Raw genomic sequence first — 19035 nt, 5'->3', positions numbered from 1 at the left:
AGGTTGGAGCTGTGAAGGCATTGGTGCTGTGGAAGGGAAGGAAGAGAGAAGGACACTGAGGGGGGAGAAGTAAGGGCACTGGAGTGACAGGAAGGAGAGAGAGAGGACAGCCACTCACTGTGCGTGGCCATGTTTCACTCTCCGCTGTGGTGCTAGGCTCTTCTGTCTGGGTGCCGGACAGTGGGCCAGATTCTCTAAACTTTAAAAGTGATAAAATGGAGAGTGATAAACAGCCAGCCAATCAGCTACTACCTGACATTTTTCAAACACAGTCTGTGACATGGCAGGTAGTAACTGATTGGCTGGCTGTTTATCACTCTCCATTTTATCACTTTTGAAGTTTAGAGAATCTGTCCCAGTGACTGGAGGAGCTCTATCAGGTCACACAGCAGCAGTGCAAATATCTTCTATGTTCTGTTGGCTGAGGCAGAGGACTCTACCCACAACCCTACGGTGCTTGGCCAGCCTATTCTATATATGCATATCCTGCTCCGCCCCTGTCAGCTCCAGAAGGAGGCGCTCTGCTATGCCCCTGTGATGCAGGTCTCCCAACAGCATCCCGGACCAGGCACTCCCCGCAGACTCCGCCGGCGCTGGCTTCCCCAGCCGTTGCAGGGTCTGCAGACCCATTGTTACGCCACTGCTGGAAAATATGCACTGTGTGGGGTCCTGAGGACAGAGTTTCTGAACCTATGGTTTAGAACTAAAGGATTATTGGTTAGTGTGTACAATGTGCATCAGCCGTTTACACATTTGTTTTGTTGTTCTAAAACGGTCTACATTTGCAAAATCATTTAGTATGTACTTTAACAAGTAACAACAGTTTTAAGGGGAAAAAAGTCACAGTTTTGTGTTGATATTTAGCTCTTTTATATAACATGTTTGGACTTATTGAAGGTAATAATGTCTCAAACCTCTACTGAGTTTATAAAACATTCATCTGGTCCGTGCTGACATTCAAATTCCCACTTTCCAGAAACATTTTTCTCCTGTGAAATAAATAAAAGGAAGGTTTTGTTAATGAAGATTTTAGCACAGTGTCAATGTTTGTAATTACTATGTGTACATATAACTACTGTACAACACCACCGTGCCATGGGATGATTTCAGCATGGATCGATAATCAGAGAATTCCCAAATTGAACAATTCTCGAACAACTGAGCATGCACAAAGGGAATTAGGGACTGAAAATGAGAATGGATCCTAATCACATTGCAGCCGGAGTTTGACTGACAGGAAGTCCGCGTTTGGGTGCGGTAATATGCCGATTGCTGGGTGTGTCAGAACAATAATGCAGGTGTGCTCAGGCAGTGTAAAGGTGGATCTCTTATGTCAGCACAGACCACTTCCAGCCCGGCTCAGTCGCAGATTAGTGGCAGCATCGGAGATACTCACATTTGCTCAGGCGGCACAGGCCCTGCAGTGTTCTGGGATTTACATATGGATCTGTAAGTGGATAGTGATCTGTGATGCATTCACAAATTTGCACGGGAAGTTTTCTTTTGCTACCTGGGCAATGGCTTACTGCTCGCAGTCAAGTGCAACTTCTCAGATTAATGATCCCAGCTGAATTAGTCCTCTTATCATTCTGTGCATTCTCCCTAGTTCACAGATTTTTTCAGTTTTCCCGAAGCTAATTACTGCAATTAATACTGATCCATTATAGTGCCAGAAAAAGGGATTTTTTTATCAAGTTTTCTAAAAGCAAATCGTATTTTTTCTTCTACAATGCATGTTCTGCACATCATAGATCAAATACTCTCATGTATTATGTACTATTCACTGTATTTTCCCTCATTTCTTTCCCCCACAAATACTGCAGGGCCTGTTGTTATGGTGATGGTGTTTGAAGGACAGGAACTTGCAGTCTTCTTACAGGTACTACTGCATTCTTATATGCAAGTCTCACAGCAATCTGCTCCAATGTAAGCCATTGGTGACTAGAGGCTAATTAGGATTTTCTATTGCTCTTAGTACAGCAATTCTGCTGGCATTTGCCCAATAAGTGCTTTTGATTCCCACATTTTATTTATTAACAATTTCTTATAAGTTATAGCGCAGCATATTCCGTTGCACTTTACAATAGGAGTTAAGTGGGCGATTCTGCGTAAGAAAATCGCATTGCATGCGATGCGATTTTCCTATGTAATGTATTAATTGCTCTGTGGCCTTGGGCAGTGCGATGTGATCGCATCGCATGTGATCGCACCGCACATAAAATCGATTTTATAGGGTGCAATGCCATTTCATTTACTATACACTTGTATGACATACAATGGGATTTAGGCAGCCCCTCACTATCCACTACCCTGAAGCATGGCGAGCGGCGGCGGAACGCATCCTCCAGACCTTTCCTATATCCCCACTATCCACATAGGCGTGGAGTTGATTTTATATAGCGTGGCGAGCGCAGCAAGCCACCGAGCCCGAAGCATGACGAGCGCAGCGAGGGGTCGCGAATTACGTTACATGTATTCAGAATCCCCTTGCGGGGCTTGCTACGATTGCCACGCTTCGGGCTCGGTGGCTCGCTGCGGTCGCCACACTATATAAAATCGACTCCAAGCCGATGTGGATAGTGGGGATATGAAAAGGTCGGACGCATTCCGCCTGCATGCAGGTGTGGTGCAAAATACACAAGTAAAGCTGAGCAGCGCTACTAATAATAATTATTTAAAAACCAGATTGGTAGGTCTATCACAATTATTTATTAATGCTTACTAAAAACCCACTAAGCCAATAATAAAAACATTGATTTTAAAAAATAAAATAAAGTTGTGAATTAAGTCCCCACCAACCACACAGTTTATAGGAGTAACCCGGAGAGTCTCGATTTTTAACAGACCATCGGAAGCAACAAGAGTCCCCAAAGCAATGGTCCAGAGGGAGAACAAGATGTAATGTCATTTTTGCAAGGAGTGGCCCAAGATGGCACAAATTACCAACTCCTACCACTGATTGTGATGAAGCGGGATAGTGTCCTCAACCTCCTGGTACCATGGTGGATTTGATGTTTGTATCCAAAGTGGAAGACGGAAAGCGGAGTTCAGATGAAAGTAATCGGGTCCGCAATCCTGGGGTCATTGGTTGTGAGGAGCAGAAAATTTCTTACGCGTTTTGCTACACCTGGTAGCTTTATCAAAGGATATTCAGTGCATGAGCAGGTCTGGCTTTATATACCCTAGATACATGGGTCATGTAACCATTCAAATTAGATCAACCAATCTATAAATATATATTAAAATAGCATTTGAGTAGGAGGCAAAGTTCCGGTGTCACGGCAACGGTATATGTAAACAAATTCAATTTACTGTCTATTTTCTGTATTTTTTATAATAAACGTTGATTTAATCAGCAAATGGCTGCTACATGTATAACTTTTAGACTGTTCGTGCCTCCTACTCAAATGCTATTTTAGTATATATTTATAGATTGGTTGATCTAATTCGATTTTTATTGGTCACATGACCCATGTATCTAGGGTGTATAAAGCCAGACCTGCTCATGCACTGAATATCCTTTGATAAAGCTACCAGGTGTAGCGAAACACGTAAGAAATTTTCTGCTCCTCGCAACCAATGACCCCAGGATTGCGGACCCGATTACTTTCAACTGAACTCCGCTTTCCATCTTCCACTTTGGATACAAACATCAAATCCACCATGGTACCAGGAGGTTGAGGACACTATCCCACTTCATCACAATCAGCGGTAGGAGTTGGCAATTTGTGCCATCTTGGGCCACTCCTTGCAAAAACTACATTACATCTTGTTCTCCCTCTGGACCATTGCTTTGGGGACTCTTGTTGCTTCCAATGGACTGTTAAAAATCGGGACTCTCCAGATTACTCCTATAAACTGTGTGGTTGGTGAGGACTTTGAGCATAATTCACAACTTTATTTAATTTTTTAAACATCAATGTTTTTATTATTGGCTACTAGTTTTTTAGTATGCATTAATAAATAATTGTGATAGACCTACCAATCTGGTTTTTAAATAATTATTATTAGTAGCGCTGCTCAGCTTTACTTGTGTATTTTGTACAGGACTGGCTATCCTGTTGTAGAGTAGCAGCTGGTTAAGACAACTCCTGTCGGGCGCCCTTAGTCCAATATCACCTTGTGTGATTTGGGCCCCAATTTTGGTTGTTCTTGTTTGCAGGTGTATGGAAATTAAGTGGCAGACACCAAAAAGGTAACTGTCACTTTAAGAAGCGCGGTCCTGCTCAGTAATTCAATGTCCATACGTTTATAATGAAAAAGTATAAATCAATTTATTAAAACAATATAATAAATAATATTATTATCCCCCAAAACACAATTCATGAATTGCAATTACACAAAACAGATAGGACAAGGACAGACAACACATAACATATAGTATAAAAGCTGGGTAATAGCTGGGATTGGCCGATTGGTTCAGTCACTGGATGAATGAGGCTTTATGTAGAATATATCTAGAGGCAATTTTAGAACTTTCAATATAGTTACCAGTCCTGTACATTTGGTTCCAAGGCGATGCGCTGATAGTAGTGGTATTTAACCCTCAGGTCAGTCTCTCCATCTGTTTATTTACCAGAGATTGATCCGGAATTGCTGCAATGGGGACCTTTCCTGCTGGACCAGCCAGCTGGGTGGTTAAGATATTTGTAATCCACATATACTTGCGCTGAACAGGAACACTGCACATATACGACCAGCGGTGGGTATGGGCTCAAAAACGCGTTTCTCCGCCTGTCACTGGAGTCGGCGGCTTCCTCAGTCTGAGCCCAAAGTCATGAAGTGAGCAGTTATATACCGGCGACTTTCGCGCCCTTCATTACACCCGCATTTCCGGGTTGCGCTCCAAGCCTCATTCTCATTACCATATATTTATAGGCTCCCGCGGCCATTTTGTTTAATGCGTGTCAAGCCTCAGTTTCACTCCGGGAGCATAGCAATATATTCTTGTATAAATAAGCCTCATTCGCATATCCCGAATAAACGGGTTTTCTTTATTTTAACACAATCTGTAGTCCATATGCCCATACATATTCCACCATGCCTCTAGTTCTACTAATATTTTGCCTCTTAGAAATAAATGCCAAATCGGACCTATCATTACCATATACTTGTTAGCAATCCTTAAAGAGACATACACACACATAACAAGGACAACATTTATGACAAAAAATTCATAATTAATTGATTGATGATATTTCATCTCTCTACATCAACAATTAATTTTTTTAAAAATAATAATACATAAACATAATAAAATAATATAATAATCTGAAAATATAAATGGAAAATATATTCTATACTAATAATCTCAGGACATCTGCAGTTGTAACATCGATGTTGGTCTTTTAATCCAGAAGACTCGATTTGTTCACAGGGTCATAAATTCGATAGCATGCATAATTCAATTTACACCTAAAAAACCATAATTAATGTGTCACCCACTCCAAGATTAACAGGTCATTATAAAATGATAATATTTATGGAATATTTTCATATATACTCATACATTGTGAAATAGATTCCCCTATATAATGACAACCATTTCCTCCCTTCAATAACATATACCATCTCCTGAGGTGTAACCCGCCCTCGCCCTACCCTTATATACAGTAGGAATACCCAATTAACTCATATAAGAATATCCCTTTAAATGCATAATAATCCCCCCACCCCACTAATAATCTCAAAATAAATTATTTAAATTAATATAGATTCATATAAATACCTCCCTTTAAATATAATAACGGTACACCCACCCCCCACTAATAAATCATGACTAGCCATACATAATAATAATAAAAGAATTTCAAAAGCTAACGTACATAATTAAGAATGCTACCGCCCAATTGCTATCTCCTACCCCATCAGGTCCCCCATCCCAACCATGGATGACAATGCATCCAAAGAGAGAATACTAAACACCGTTCAATTCTATCGTATCATTCAGTCCAAGTGGACTTAAAGTCTTCAAGCAGAAAATCCAGTAGGCCTCCCTCCTACATAAACGGACATATCTATCTCCGCCTCTGGGTGTACTCACGACATGTTCAATCCCTATCATATGGAACCCCTTTATATCACCTTTTTGACATATGGCCATGTGCCTATAAAGACTATTGTTCCTAGTCATTTTCATAATGTTTCTCCTATGTTCCATGTACCTGATATGGAGATTTCTAATAGTGCGGCCTACATACTGCAGGCCGCACCCGCAGGTTAAGAGATATATTATATATTTGGTTTTGCAATTAATGAAAGTTTTGATATGGAAGATTTCACCGGAGACATGGGATGAGAAATTGGTGTACTTCCTTTCAGAGGTAATACAAGAGCCACAGGTACCCCCCACCCCCCCCCCCCCTCCGCACCTGTGGTAGCCTTCAGGTTTGGGTGGAAGCCAGGTTACTAAACTGGTATCTTTATTTTCCTTTTTCTTGAAAAAACTCGGCGCCAGCTTTTCTTTCAAGTTACGTGCTCTTCTGAATACTATTGCATTATCAAAATTAATTTCATTATTAAGAATTTCAAAAATTGAAAGAAAAGCTGGCGCCGAGTTTTTTCAAGAAAAAGGAAAATAAAGATACCAGTTTAGTAACCTGGCTTCCACCCAAACCTGAAGGCTACCACAGGTGCGGAGGGGGGGGGGTGGGGGGTACCTGTGGCTCTTGTATTACCTCTGAAAGGAAGTACACCAATTTCTCATCCCATGTCTCCGGTGAAATCTTCCATATCAAAACTTTCATTAATTGCAAAACCAAATATATAATATATCTCTTAACCTGCGGGTGCGGCCTGCAGTATGTAGGCCGCACTATTAGAAATCTCCATATCAGGTACATGGAACATAGGAGAAACATTATGAAAATGACTAGGAACAATAGTCTTTATAGGCACATGGCCATGTGTCAAAAAGGTGATATAAAGGGGTTCCATATGATAGGGATTGAACATGTCGTGAGTACACCCAGAGGCGGAGATAGATATGTCCGTTTATGTAGGAGGGAGGCCTACTGGATTTTCTGCTTGAAGACTTTAAGTCCACTTGGACTGAATGATACGATAGAATTGAACGGTGTTTAGTATTCTCTCTTTGGATGCATTGTCATCCATGGTTGGGATGGGGGACCTGATGGGGTAGGAGATAGCAATTGGGCGGTAGCATTCTTAATTATGTACGTTAGCTTTTGAAATTCTTTTATTATTATTATGTATGGCTAGTCATGATTTATTAGTGGGGGGTGGGTGTACCGTTATTATATTTAAAGGGAGGTATTTATATGAATCTATATTAATTTAAATAATTTATTTTGAGATTATTAGTGGGGTGGGGGGATTATTATGCATTTAAAGGGATATTCTTATATGAGTTAATTGGGTATTCCTACTGTATATAAGGGTAGGGCGAGGGCGGGTTACACCTCAGGAGATGGTATATGTTATTGAAGGGAGGAAATGGTTGTCATTATATAGGGGAATCTATTTCACAATGTATGAGTATATATGAAAATATTCCATAAATATTATCATTTTATAATGACCTGTTAATCTTGGAGTGGGTGACACATTAATTATGGTTTTTTAGGTGTAAATTGAATTATGCATGCTATCGAATTTATGACCCTGTGAACAAATCGAGTCTTCTGGATTAAAAGACCAACATCGATGTTACAACTGCAGATGTCCTGAGATTATTAGTATAGAATATATTTTCCATTTATATTTTCAGATTATTATATTATTTTATTATGTTTATGTATTATTATTTTTAAAAAAATTAATTGTTGATGTAGAGAGATGAAATATCATCAATCAATTAATTATGAATTTTTTGTCATAAATGTTGTCCTTGTTATGTGTGTGTATGTCTCTTTAAGGATTGCTAACAAGTATATGGTAATGATAGGTCCGATTTGGCATTTATTTCTAAGAGGCAAAATATTAGTAGAACTAGAGGCATGGTGGAATATGTATGGGCATATGGACTACAGATTGTGTTAAAATAAAGAAAACCCGTTTATTCGGGATATGCGAATGAGGCTTATTTATACAAGAATATATTGCTATGCTCCCGGAGTGAAACTGAGGCTTGACACGCATTAAACAAAATGGCCGCGGGAGCCTATAAATATATGGTAATGAGAATGAGGCTTGGAGCGCAACCCGGAAATGCGGGTGTAATGAAGGGCGCGAAAGTCGCCGGTATATAACTGCTCACTTCATGACTTTGGGCTCAGACTGAGGAAGCCGCCGACTCCAGTGACAGGCGGAGAAACGCGTTTTTGAGCCCATACCCACCGCTGGTCGTATATGTGCAGTGTTCCTGTTCAGCGCAAGTATATGTGGATTACAAATATCTTAACCACCCAGCTGGCTGGTCCAGCAGGAAAGGTCCCCATTGCAGCAATTCCGGATCAATCTCTGGTAAATAAACAGATGGAGAGACTGACCTGAGGGTTAAATACCACTACTATCAGCGCATCGCCTTGGAACCAAATGTACAGGACTGGTAACTATATTGAAAGTTCTAAAATTGCCTCTAGATATATTCTACATAAAGCCTCATTCATCCAGTGACTGAACCAATCGGCCAATCCCAGCTATTACCCAGCTTTTATACTATATGTTATGTGTTGTCTGTCCTTGTCCTATCTGTTTTGTGTAATTGCAATTCATGAATTGTGTTTTGGGGGATAATAATATTATTTATTATATTGTTTTAATAAATTGATTTATACTTTTTCATTATAAACGTATGGACATTGAATTACTGAGCAGGACCGCGCTTCTTAAAGTGACAGTTACCTTTTTGGTGTCTGCCACTTAATTTCCATATTGTCTCTTAAAAGGGATCAGCACTCCCTGTGTAAGAAGCAGCGATACTCCTGCACAGCTAACTGAGAATAATTCTTCATATATATTTTTCTTTATATTGTTTTCTTTTTGCTGCTATTATTTTGGAGAATACTGTCCTTTAACTCTGTCTGCAAATACAGATCTAGCACGACTAGCGCTACAGAGTGGCCCTAGGGTCACTAACTCTCTTCTGTTTGCAGGTGTGGTGTAACCTGCTCAGGGCGAGTGGCTGATGTCACATGACGTCAGTGCCCGTCCCGTATTCGGCGATCATTGGTGGAAATAAAAGTCAGTGTATTACTGAAGAGGAGAAAAATAATTTGATGATCAGCAACCATCGATTGATGTCTGTCTTTTTCAGCTGCATGTGAGGGGATGTGTTCTCATACACATCCCCTCACATGCTACTGAGTGCCGGGATAGTGATAAGATACTGTATGCAACTCTATGACTCTTAGATGCATTGCTACCAAAACAGTTCTGTATGTCTCTAGTTGCCAAACTTTTTAGTTTTGATACAAATAAGGTTACACAATCATTCTATTGTGAAATGTTTTGTTTGTCATTTCTGTGATATACAAGGGTTACAATATTTTACAATTGTTTGAAAAGCAAGCCAAATGGTATTACGGTAAGTTTGTTTAATGAAAACCCCTGCCCCCCCAAAGAACTGTAATCATCTTAATCATAATTTGGTTCTGCTCACTGTGCCAGCTGAGGACCAGCCTTGACTGCACCAATGTAATGTCATGATCTGACAGAAGTGAGTGAAATGGAGCTAGGATCTGTGTACCAGCCACACCCTAGGGATGTGTCAGGCACCTTTCTAAGCTATAGCTGATGCGTCCAGGTACAACAGAATCCTGAGACGGGAGACATGGGGCCAAATGTAATAGGGTGAGAGTTTCAGAAAGTGAGAGATTTTGGGAGAGTTTTCCCATGTTTTTTTAAAGCAGCAATCAATTACACTGCAAAACCAGTTTGATTTTGCCATGGAATTGATTGCTGCTTTAAAAAACATGGGAAAACTCTCCCAAAATCTCTCACTTTCTGAAACTCTCACCCTATTACATTTGGCCCATGGTGCTGTCCCATCAACTGCGCACCCTAGACAATTGCACCTGTGGAAAACCCCTAAGGTGCAAACACACTGTATGCACAGTGATGATGGTGAAAATCGCTCTGTGCATACAAATGAGAAGCTGTCCACCCAGGCAGACATCAGCGCTTAACGCTCATTGCCAGGCCATACACATTGGTGCCTTTTGAGCTGAAAGCAGCTCAAGTGAAAAATCGAGCTGAAAGCAGCTCAAAATTGCCCAGTGTGTATGGGCCTCTAGTTACAGTCTTGACTATTTAACAGTTTTTGCCAATGACTGTGACACACTGGCTGGGAATCATTGCTGTTTACTACAAACATATTTCTGTAAACCTGAAATGTGACTTATTTACCTCTGCATTTCCGTAAGGTACCAGTGTAATATTCATGATGTCTGGCAACATTAGCCATGTGGGGAATAGTTGAAAACTAAGAAAATTGCGGCAAGCTGGACAAAGGCCTTCATAATACAGTTCAATCTGCACTGCTGGGTCTTGGCTCAGTTGGTGTTCTTTACGTGTGTAATATTCCAAGCACTGCTCTTCCACCTGCAAATTAAGCAACACACATTTTGAACTGTTTACTGGCTTACAGTGACCATTCATACGGTTTCTTAACATTAATGTTAGTGAAAAAGAGGAGAACTTAACAATTGAACAGAATTCCACATTCTCAACTGTTCTGATTTTCACTGGACATTCACTATTTTTTGTTATTGTCCCACTGTGCAGCCAGCGAAGTGTCAGTGGCCTGCGTGTGGGAGGGGCAGTTGGTGGTCCCCTTGCTATGCAGAGCAGCGTTGAATAGGCACTGTGCAGGGGCATGACAGCAGCTCAGCACTGGCTGTGCCTCTAATAGTGATGGAAATGGGGACATGGCTTACCATCATGGCGTTCATTAGAGGCCACGCCATTTCAACAGAGGTCACACCCATTTTTGGTTGTGCATATGAGTCCCAATTCCTTTTCATTAATAGTTGTGAGGTATGTTATGATGATAGTCATTTGCTTTTATTTATTAAATAGGCAAATGCTGAGCCATTTGTTTTGGTGTATATATATATATATATATATATATATATATATATATATATATATATATATATATAGATGCTGTATGTATATATAAAACTAAAAAACTTTTATTGCTGAATGTAAAACAAAATGCACAGCAGCTGTACCAGTTTTGTAACACACCATTACCACATGGCAGTGCCATAACTATACATTTTGGAACCCTGTGCTGCTCCCGCATACCGGAAATAGGAACAGTGCGTGCTGATGGGCTCTGAACACTTGCAGCCTAGCAATCAGGTCTGAATTGGGCCCAAAATCACTACATTTGCCCCACCCAGTGTCGGACGGGCAATAAGGGCCCATCTTTTTTCCCCACTGTTTTTTGGGGGGCAATGCCTTTACCTTTTTTCTGTATCTGTAGCATTTTGTAAAAAAAATTTTTTTTGGTACTTGTGTAGTTTCATGGCGCTGTGCTACTTCCGGTTTCTACGCTCGCCAAACTATGTAAAAGAAAGTAACTTAACTCCATGCCAACATGGATAGTTCATACCCCCACTATCCATGTTGGCATGGAGTTGATTTTAGATAGCGTGGCGAGCGTAGCGAGCCACCGAGCCCGCAGCGTGGGCGAGCGAAGTGAGCCCCGCAAGGGGACGCAGACGCACGGCGCCATGTTGGCGCCGTGAAACTACACAAGTACCTTTTTTTTTTGTATTTTTGGAACTTTGTAATTTTTTTTATTATTTATTTAATTTGTGAGTCTCAGATGCTCTTGCTTTTAGCAGGCATTGTAGCTCACCTGAACACTCAACCCTCCCAATTTTGCTTCCCAAACCAATTGCCACTGAAAGGCCCATTAACAGGCTCCCCTGTTCAATTTCCTCCATGGCTCCCACCAACAGGAAGTCACACCAGGAACCCAAGCACTCAGTTAGGCATCCCAGACCATTTGTCATCTGTGAGATTTCCATCAAAATCCATCTATTTGAAGGCCCAGAACATGCTCCCTGGGTGAAAGGTCTGCCTGGGGTACACCAACTTGACATGGGACAGAGGTCTTGTCCACTCCAATAGGCATCCCAGACAAGTTGCTATCCCTCTCTGAAGTTATCATCCAAATCCGTCCAGTGGAAGGCCCTGAACATGCTCACATGCCCATAGTGTGCCTATACACCTCTCTGTGGCCTCTTCTGGATCTGACCACATTTTTATTTAAACTTTTTCAGCCCTGGGATCCCACGGCATTGGGAATGGTGGTCTTCCTAGCCATAAACCTAATCTGGACCCAATGAAGCCACCCCCTGCTGGTTTTGTCCAAATCAGTCCAACAGTGTCCGAATGCATACCAGACAAACAAACATAGGCCCTTATTCAGATCTGACCGCAGTACAAATTTGTTCTCAAAATGGACAAACTATGTGGACTGCAGGTGGGGCAGATGTAACGTGTAGAGAGGGTTAGTTTTTTGTGAGTTATTTTGTTTCTGTGCAGGTTAAATACTGGTTGCATTATTTCTACACTGCAATTTAGATTTAAGTTTCAACACCCCCCCCCCCCCCACCCAAATGTAACTCTCTCTGCACATGTTACATCTGACCCACCTGCAGTGCACATGGTTTTGCCCATTTTGAGAACAAATACGTACTGCGATCAGATCTGAATAAGGGCCATATAACAGACAACAAGCATGTAAGATTATTTATCTTTTTAGACTAAGGGGTAAATTTACTAAGAAAAGAGTTCTATGGAAGATCGTGACAATTGAAAAATTGTCGCATCAATTGAATAGGTCGAATGTAAATTCAACCTAAAAATGGCAACTTTCAAAAATCCTACTTTAGCTTTTTTTGCTCTATCTCACTCTGTACAGAACCTTCCATTTGGATAATGGTATTTTGTGTTCCTGTAGTGATACTGGAGGACCAGTGGTGTAACTATAAATATTGCTCCCCCCTGCCAAAAGCGATTCTAAGGTCCCCCTACCTCCTGTAACAGTGGCGTAACTAGATACATGTGTTACCCATAGCAAAAGTTTGTAAGGGCCCCTATTTATCACCTAATGCTGAAAAATGTATACAGCATATGATACATTATTGGAAAAGGGGAGACGTTACCTTTTCCAGAAGGGACGTGTGGTATCTATCTATTCGTTTATTCATTTATTCCTGAAAAACGGAGAAGATGACCGTTTTCCCTATTATAGGGTTGTACACCTTTCTCTTGCTTACATTGGGCACCATTGGAGGGGACACCTACATCTCTTTTTTTATTGTAGCATATGATACATTGACAGGCAAAGTGGGCCCCTCTCAGCTCTGGGCCCCATAGCAGCTGCACCCCCTGCACCTATGGTATGCCCTTGTCCTGTAATGACCCTTAAACATTATGCTACACACTGTAATGCCACTTACACTTTATGCCACACACTGTAATGCCCTTTACACATTAAGGCACCCCCCATAAGAGAGACGGAGCCTGTATTGGAGGTGCAGGAGTGGGGTGACCGGATTGAGGGATGTTTGCACCCAGCCTTGTCCAGTGCAATGATTGCGGTCTGTGGCCGACATAGGTGAGCGCAGTCCATTTTATTAAGGTGTGCACCATTGGAGGGCATTTACTCCGACAGGGAGGCGAGTTGAAAAAAAGCTCCTTGCGAGCTCGCTGCACTCACCACGCTGTAAGCTCAGTATTCTATTCTCCCTTTATGGGGGTCGTGGACCCTCAAAAGGGACAATAGCCTGTCTCTCGGGATCCCTATTGTTAGGCAGTTGAACAGTCGGTATACTAACCGTTGGGATCCCGACTGTCAGGCAGTCATCCGGCACCCTAACATAGACCAGATACAACTGTAAAAACGAAGGTAGGGAGGGTACTTCTGAGTCAAGAGGAGTCAAAAGGGCAGGGGTCTACTAGGGTGGATAATATAGGTGGTATAGGAGGGAGTGAAATCTAGATGTATTGCATTTTTATTAGCAATTTAAGCATAACATCCGTCAGTGACTGTGTGGACAGTGCAGTCACTGCTGCAGTGGTGGACACACACAGACTGGTGACCAGTGTCCACACAGTCAGAGTGACTCCACCTACAGGTTAGGCTAGCCAGCCTGCTACTGCAGCAGTACAAATAAAGTAATACACTAACTTTAGTTTACAGGGACTGGCCTAGTCTGAATATATTTCACAGGGCATTTACTCCTTGGAGGAGGAGCAGAAGCAGCCACAGCCCTCCACCCTCACCAGGCAGTGCTGCACCACCATCACATGATGACAGGAGGGAAAGAGAGAACGGGCGACATGACCTAGTATCTCAGTTTGGCGGGAGCCATGCAGTGGGGGGCATGGCCACAGTGTGGGGTGCAGCAACATTGGAGTCCAACTCCATGATGTGACTGTGAGTGACAGCGGCAGCCAGCGTGGGGTGTGGTGCCGGCGTGTGTGCATTGAGACACCCACATACCCTGTGCGCACGCCATCGCCTATTGTGGCTGATCACTGTGGGAGTTTAGAGCCGGGGATGTAGGTGCTTCCGCTGCATCTACTCTACTGCAGGTACACCACAGCTGTCCACGCAGCAGAGTCTCATAATTCACAATGCTCCCCACAGACCCCGGGGTCTCTGGCTCCCCCAAGCCACTGCGGGGTCTGCGGCACTTTAGTTACACCACTGTGGAGTACCATTAGTGAGAGTCTGATGGGGGAAACTGGGAGGCTTGAAATAGTTTTAGTGCATGGACAGAACAGAGTGAATAGCGTTTACGTCAGTCAATTAATACCCAAGCTAGAGGTGCAGATTCTAAAAGACCGGCGGTCTTCACTAGGGACCCCTGCAATAGATTTGACTGCATCGGATCTGCAGGTGTACAGGTACTACGCTAGAATGGAACTGGAATAGAACTGGAAGGAATAATATCTGCTTGGATATGGCGTTGGAACTGACCGAGCATATGACAAACTAGTAATGATTGTATTGGGCTGTAATTGGTGTTTGTATCAAGCTAGGACCAATGATGTTTCCAATATTGGGATTTAGCCAATACCGGGTTGGAACAGATGATCTGCTGTGCCAGGTTTGTGGACACAGATATCCGGGGTAAAGCTTCTAAAAGTGTTGAGAAATGATAGCTAGAATCTGGTAAGTTGCTATGGGCAAGATAACCAATTTTGACTTTAAGAAAGTAAAGTGTAAGTAAGTGTAAGTGTAAGTGTAAGTGTAGTAAGTGTACTCCACAGTGCCAAGGGAATTTGTCAAAATAGGTGTAAAAATGACCAAGCACATATTTTTATTAATCATAATGACCTGTGTTGTTTAACTTATATAGGAAATATATATTTTTACACAACAGTTTTTATTTGGATGTATATATCAAATATGTGATGCTGCCATTTTTAGCAGATATTTTGCGCATCTCTCACAGAGATGTTGGCACTCAAAGGGTTAATCTGAAAAATGCTCTGCGCAAAGTTAAACACAGCAGATGAGGAGATTCATATGAATACAGCAGAGATAATTGAGTCAGGTGGAAACTGCAAACATTCACAGAGATAATCTTCAGAGCAATAGGTATGCACTCAGGATGATATGCTGAGGCAAGCAGGTAATGAGCACTGAGAACCTAGGTAATGGATGCACATTTCTGTTTGGTATCGCAGACCATCAATGTTTTCCTTATATCTCCCTTTTCTCAAAGTGATTGGTAGGTGGAATTCCTTGACCGCAATGGATGTTGGGATTGGAGGATCCATAGTCATCTGATCATGGGTGCCATGGAGGCCCCACTCTATGAACAACATGGAGTGGGGTACACAGAGCACAGCAGCAGAGTCAAGGAGATGGGACAGACAGCCAGCACATGACCTCAAGTTCTGCAATCTAGCGCACGAGCGAACAGGTAAGACTCATTAAACGGTTGCTTCTAGTGTTTGCATATAGCTAATCACAACCTATATGGCATATGGTCATTAGGTCGACAAGAGCAAGGTCGAAATGCATGAAGGTCGACATGGGGTTAGGTTGACAGGGAGATTAGGACGACACATGCATTAGGTCGACATGGGCTAGGTCGACAGTCAAAAGGTCGACATGGGGTTTTTCACTTTTCTTTTGAGCCGACATGTGCTGACAGCAGGGACGTAACTATAGCACCGTAGCCCCTGCCACCGCGGGGGGGGGGGGGGGTGCCGGGGGCTGCGGTGCTATAGTTAAACCCCCCCTCAATCCCCCGCAGACTTACCTATCGCGCTGATCCCGGCGGCTCCGTTCTTCTGCTGAGGACCACCACAAAATGGCCGCCCCCATATAGCACACAGTTCTCTGAAACTGTCTGCTGTATGGGGGCAGCCATTTTCTGGTGGTCCTCAGCAGAAGAACGGAGCCGCCGGGACCAGTGCGATAGGTAAGGCTGTGGGGGATTGAGGGGGGGGGGGGTTTGCATGGGCGGCGGGGTAGGGGTGCTCGGCGGGGCGGCGGGGTAGGGGTGCTCGGCGGGGCGGCGACGGGGGGGGCGCCCAAAACGTAGCTACGCCACTGGCTGACAGACTGTATTTCATGCCCTACCAGCCACAAGGGCATGCTGGGAGAATAAAATAGTGCCTGAAGCATGTTGACTGCAGCGAGCCATGCGAAGGAACACAATGCACTTTTTTAGTGTCCATGTCCACTGTGTCAACATTCAAGATAAAAAAGTCAAGAAAACCCTGTCGACCTTGTCCATGTTGACCTAATGCATGTATCAACCTAATGACCCTGTCGACCTTGATGCATGTTGCCCTTCAGTGGTCAACCCAATGTGTGTCGACCTTCCTCTTGTCGACCCTATGACCCATCCCCACTAATACTGTGTGCTTTTTAATAAAACCATCTGAAAGCCATAAGTGCCTCCAAGAAGGAGTCCAAAGGGCATTGGGAGGGTAAAGCATTTCTAGGGGACAGGATATGCCCATCATTATGACTGGGATATCCTAAAATCTTGGGTGAAGACAGCCAGTATAGGTGGCCTAGGAGGTATGGAGACACCCCTACTCTGCAAGGTGATATGTGTTTTGCTGTGGGATGCAGCAGGCTGCGGTGCCTTACTGTCTTCTGATATGACTAGCTGGGAGGGTAGGTGTAATGTGCAATAGGGGCCCGTTTTTGGGGGGTAGCCGTAAATAGTAAAAATCACCAGAATGTATGTAGGAGGGACAACAGCAGGAATCTCTGATACCTATTGCGCCACTGGCCGCATCCCCTCTAGGTTACTAGGGGGGATGCAAAGCTGCTGGTTGGATCAACATCGCAGTGGGTCCTGGGGGCTTCATACCGATATGGCGGTAGCCCATTGTAGCCTATGGGCTGCAGACCGCCGCACTGCAGTTGGGGTCAGCTTAGTCGGCGGGGGGGGGGGTTCAGCGATAACCGTGCAAAAGCAGGCCCCCGAACTGTGGCAAAGCAGAGTGCAGGGGGGGGGGGGGGGCTTCTTTTAGAGACCCATCATACCTGTATCTGCAGGTTGATACATTCAACCGAAAGGATCGCATATTACAGTGTGATCCTGGTCAGTAAATGCCGCCCAGATCGTATAGCATATGCAATCCAATTATAAATGGGCCTTATAGAGACAGATTGCTAGAGAATGTTCAGGTGACGCAAGTATCAGGCACAAGCACAGATTAATAAACAGTTAAACAGGCAGAGATTAAGGTTACAAGAACAAACCCTGGTAAAAGAGCAGGGTCTGGTACAAGCAGTAGCTAGGCAGACACTCAAATATGTTGGAGCCAGGTGCAGAACGTAATACTATGGTGTCAGTATTAATGTGGTTGAGCCAAAGGCATGCAGAAGACATGGGAAGTCTAGTTAACATGGAGAGTAATTTGTCAGCAGTGCCGATGGAGAGACAAAGTCTGGCACTGAACCTATCACACAACCATTGTAAGCTTGCGAGCAGGGCCCTCATACCTTTGATGGTCTGTAAATACCCAGTTTGTTGCATCACTGTCTCCTATTGTAAAGCGCAACGGAATATGCTGCGCTATATAAGAAACTGTAAATAAATAAATAAATAAACAAACCACTGTGCCTCTCTTTCTCTCAGGATCCAATGTGGTCACAGCCCTCTTGTATCCCAGTCTTCAGTTATTTACATTCATTACATGCTAACATACAGTCATGCACCATGTGACCTGAACTGGGACTTTCCAGACAATTAACTTGGCTTTAAATTTTTGTAAAAATATTTCATATTGAAACGCTGTACTGTATTCCTATTAACATGTTAATGTTGCAATCCTTGTAACCACTTCCTCTTTCCATCAAATCACAAAGGATGCAGCTGTGTGTCTCTAATATGTCATGCCCAGCAGAACTGGCCCAGAATGAACAAATAATGAAATAAGAATTCACCCAGAAGTAAGTATAATGGAAGTAAAAGAGCCATCATCACTTGTAGGATACCGTGGGCGATGGCCAATTATTTTGCAGAACGAGAACTGAAAGTTAAGTTTGACATTTGAGCAAACTGTTCAGGTACCTCTTCTGGCACGTCCTGGTATTGGATGGCTACCTGGGTATAGCCGGTTTTGGATAAATTAGGGCCAGGTTACAAATTATGGTGGATACTGGACAGTGACTCTAATAGGGTGCCAGGACTGTGTGTGTGTGTGCGCGCATGTGTGTGTGTGCATCTTACAGGTGATACCGGAAGAATAATATTAAAGCCTAATTTATTCCATGCTTGTTAGCTATCACCCATCCCAATGTACTGTGGGGGATAAAGGTCTTCAGGTGACTGCCAGCTGGCTGTGCCAATGTAATGTACTGATGGAACCATTACTTTATGGGTAGCATAGGGGCTAAAGTCCCATGCAACAAGCATTAGATCATACGTGCCATTTATAACCTTTGTTACATGCACATGGGCAGTATGAGTCCCAGAGCGCAGAGACATGTGTGTTTAGCAGCATTACAAGGGGAGCTACTCGTGTATTAGCCTAGGGCACCTGGAACCTTTCATCAGACCTCAATACTGGACCAGACACAAGTCAATGTTATATTTATTTTGTACTGCAACACATCCGCCTATACAG

At 43.0% G+C, this 19035-nt stretch overlaps 1 protein-coding gene across 2 annotated transcripts in view; it reads right to left on the bottom strand.

The window, feature by feature from the left end:
- IFI30 (IFI30 lysosomal thiol reductase) overlaps positions 1-19035 on the bottom strand; it is a 40020-nt gene that overhangs the window by 12898 nt on the left and 8087 nt on the right. For both annotated transcript variants that reach the window (XR_014472962.1, XM_083179227.1), the window contains exons 2-3: positions 10309-10503; positions 915-989 (exon numbers count right to left, since the gene is read on the bottom strand). Coding sequence is in view for 1 of the 2 variants with exons in the window: in XM_083179227.1 (XP_083035353.1) it covers positions 915-989; positions 10309-10503 (270 nt within the window). In the remaining variant the exon portion in view is untranslated. The remainder of the gene's footprint in view (positions 1-914; positions 990-10308; positions 10504-19035) is intronic.

This window comes from Crinia signifera, chromosome 1 (assembly GCF_055691185.1).
Source record: "Crinia signifera chromosome 1, ASM5569118v1, whole genome shotgun sequence".
Lineage (NCBI taxonomy): Eukaryota > Metazoa > Chordata > Amphibia > Anura > Myobatrachidae > Crinia > Crinia signifera.
This window is presented reverse-complemented; position numbering and strand designations above follow the sequence as displayed.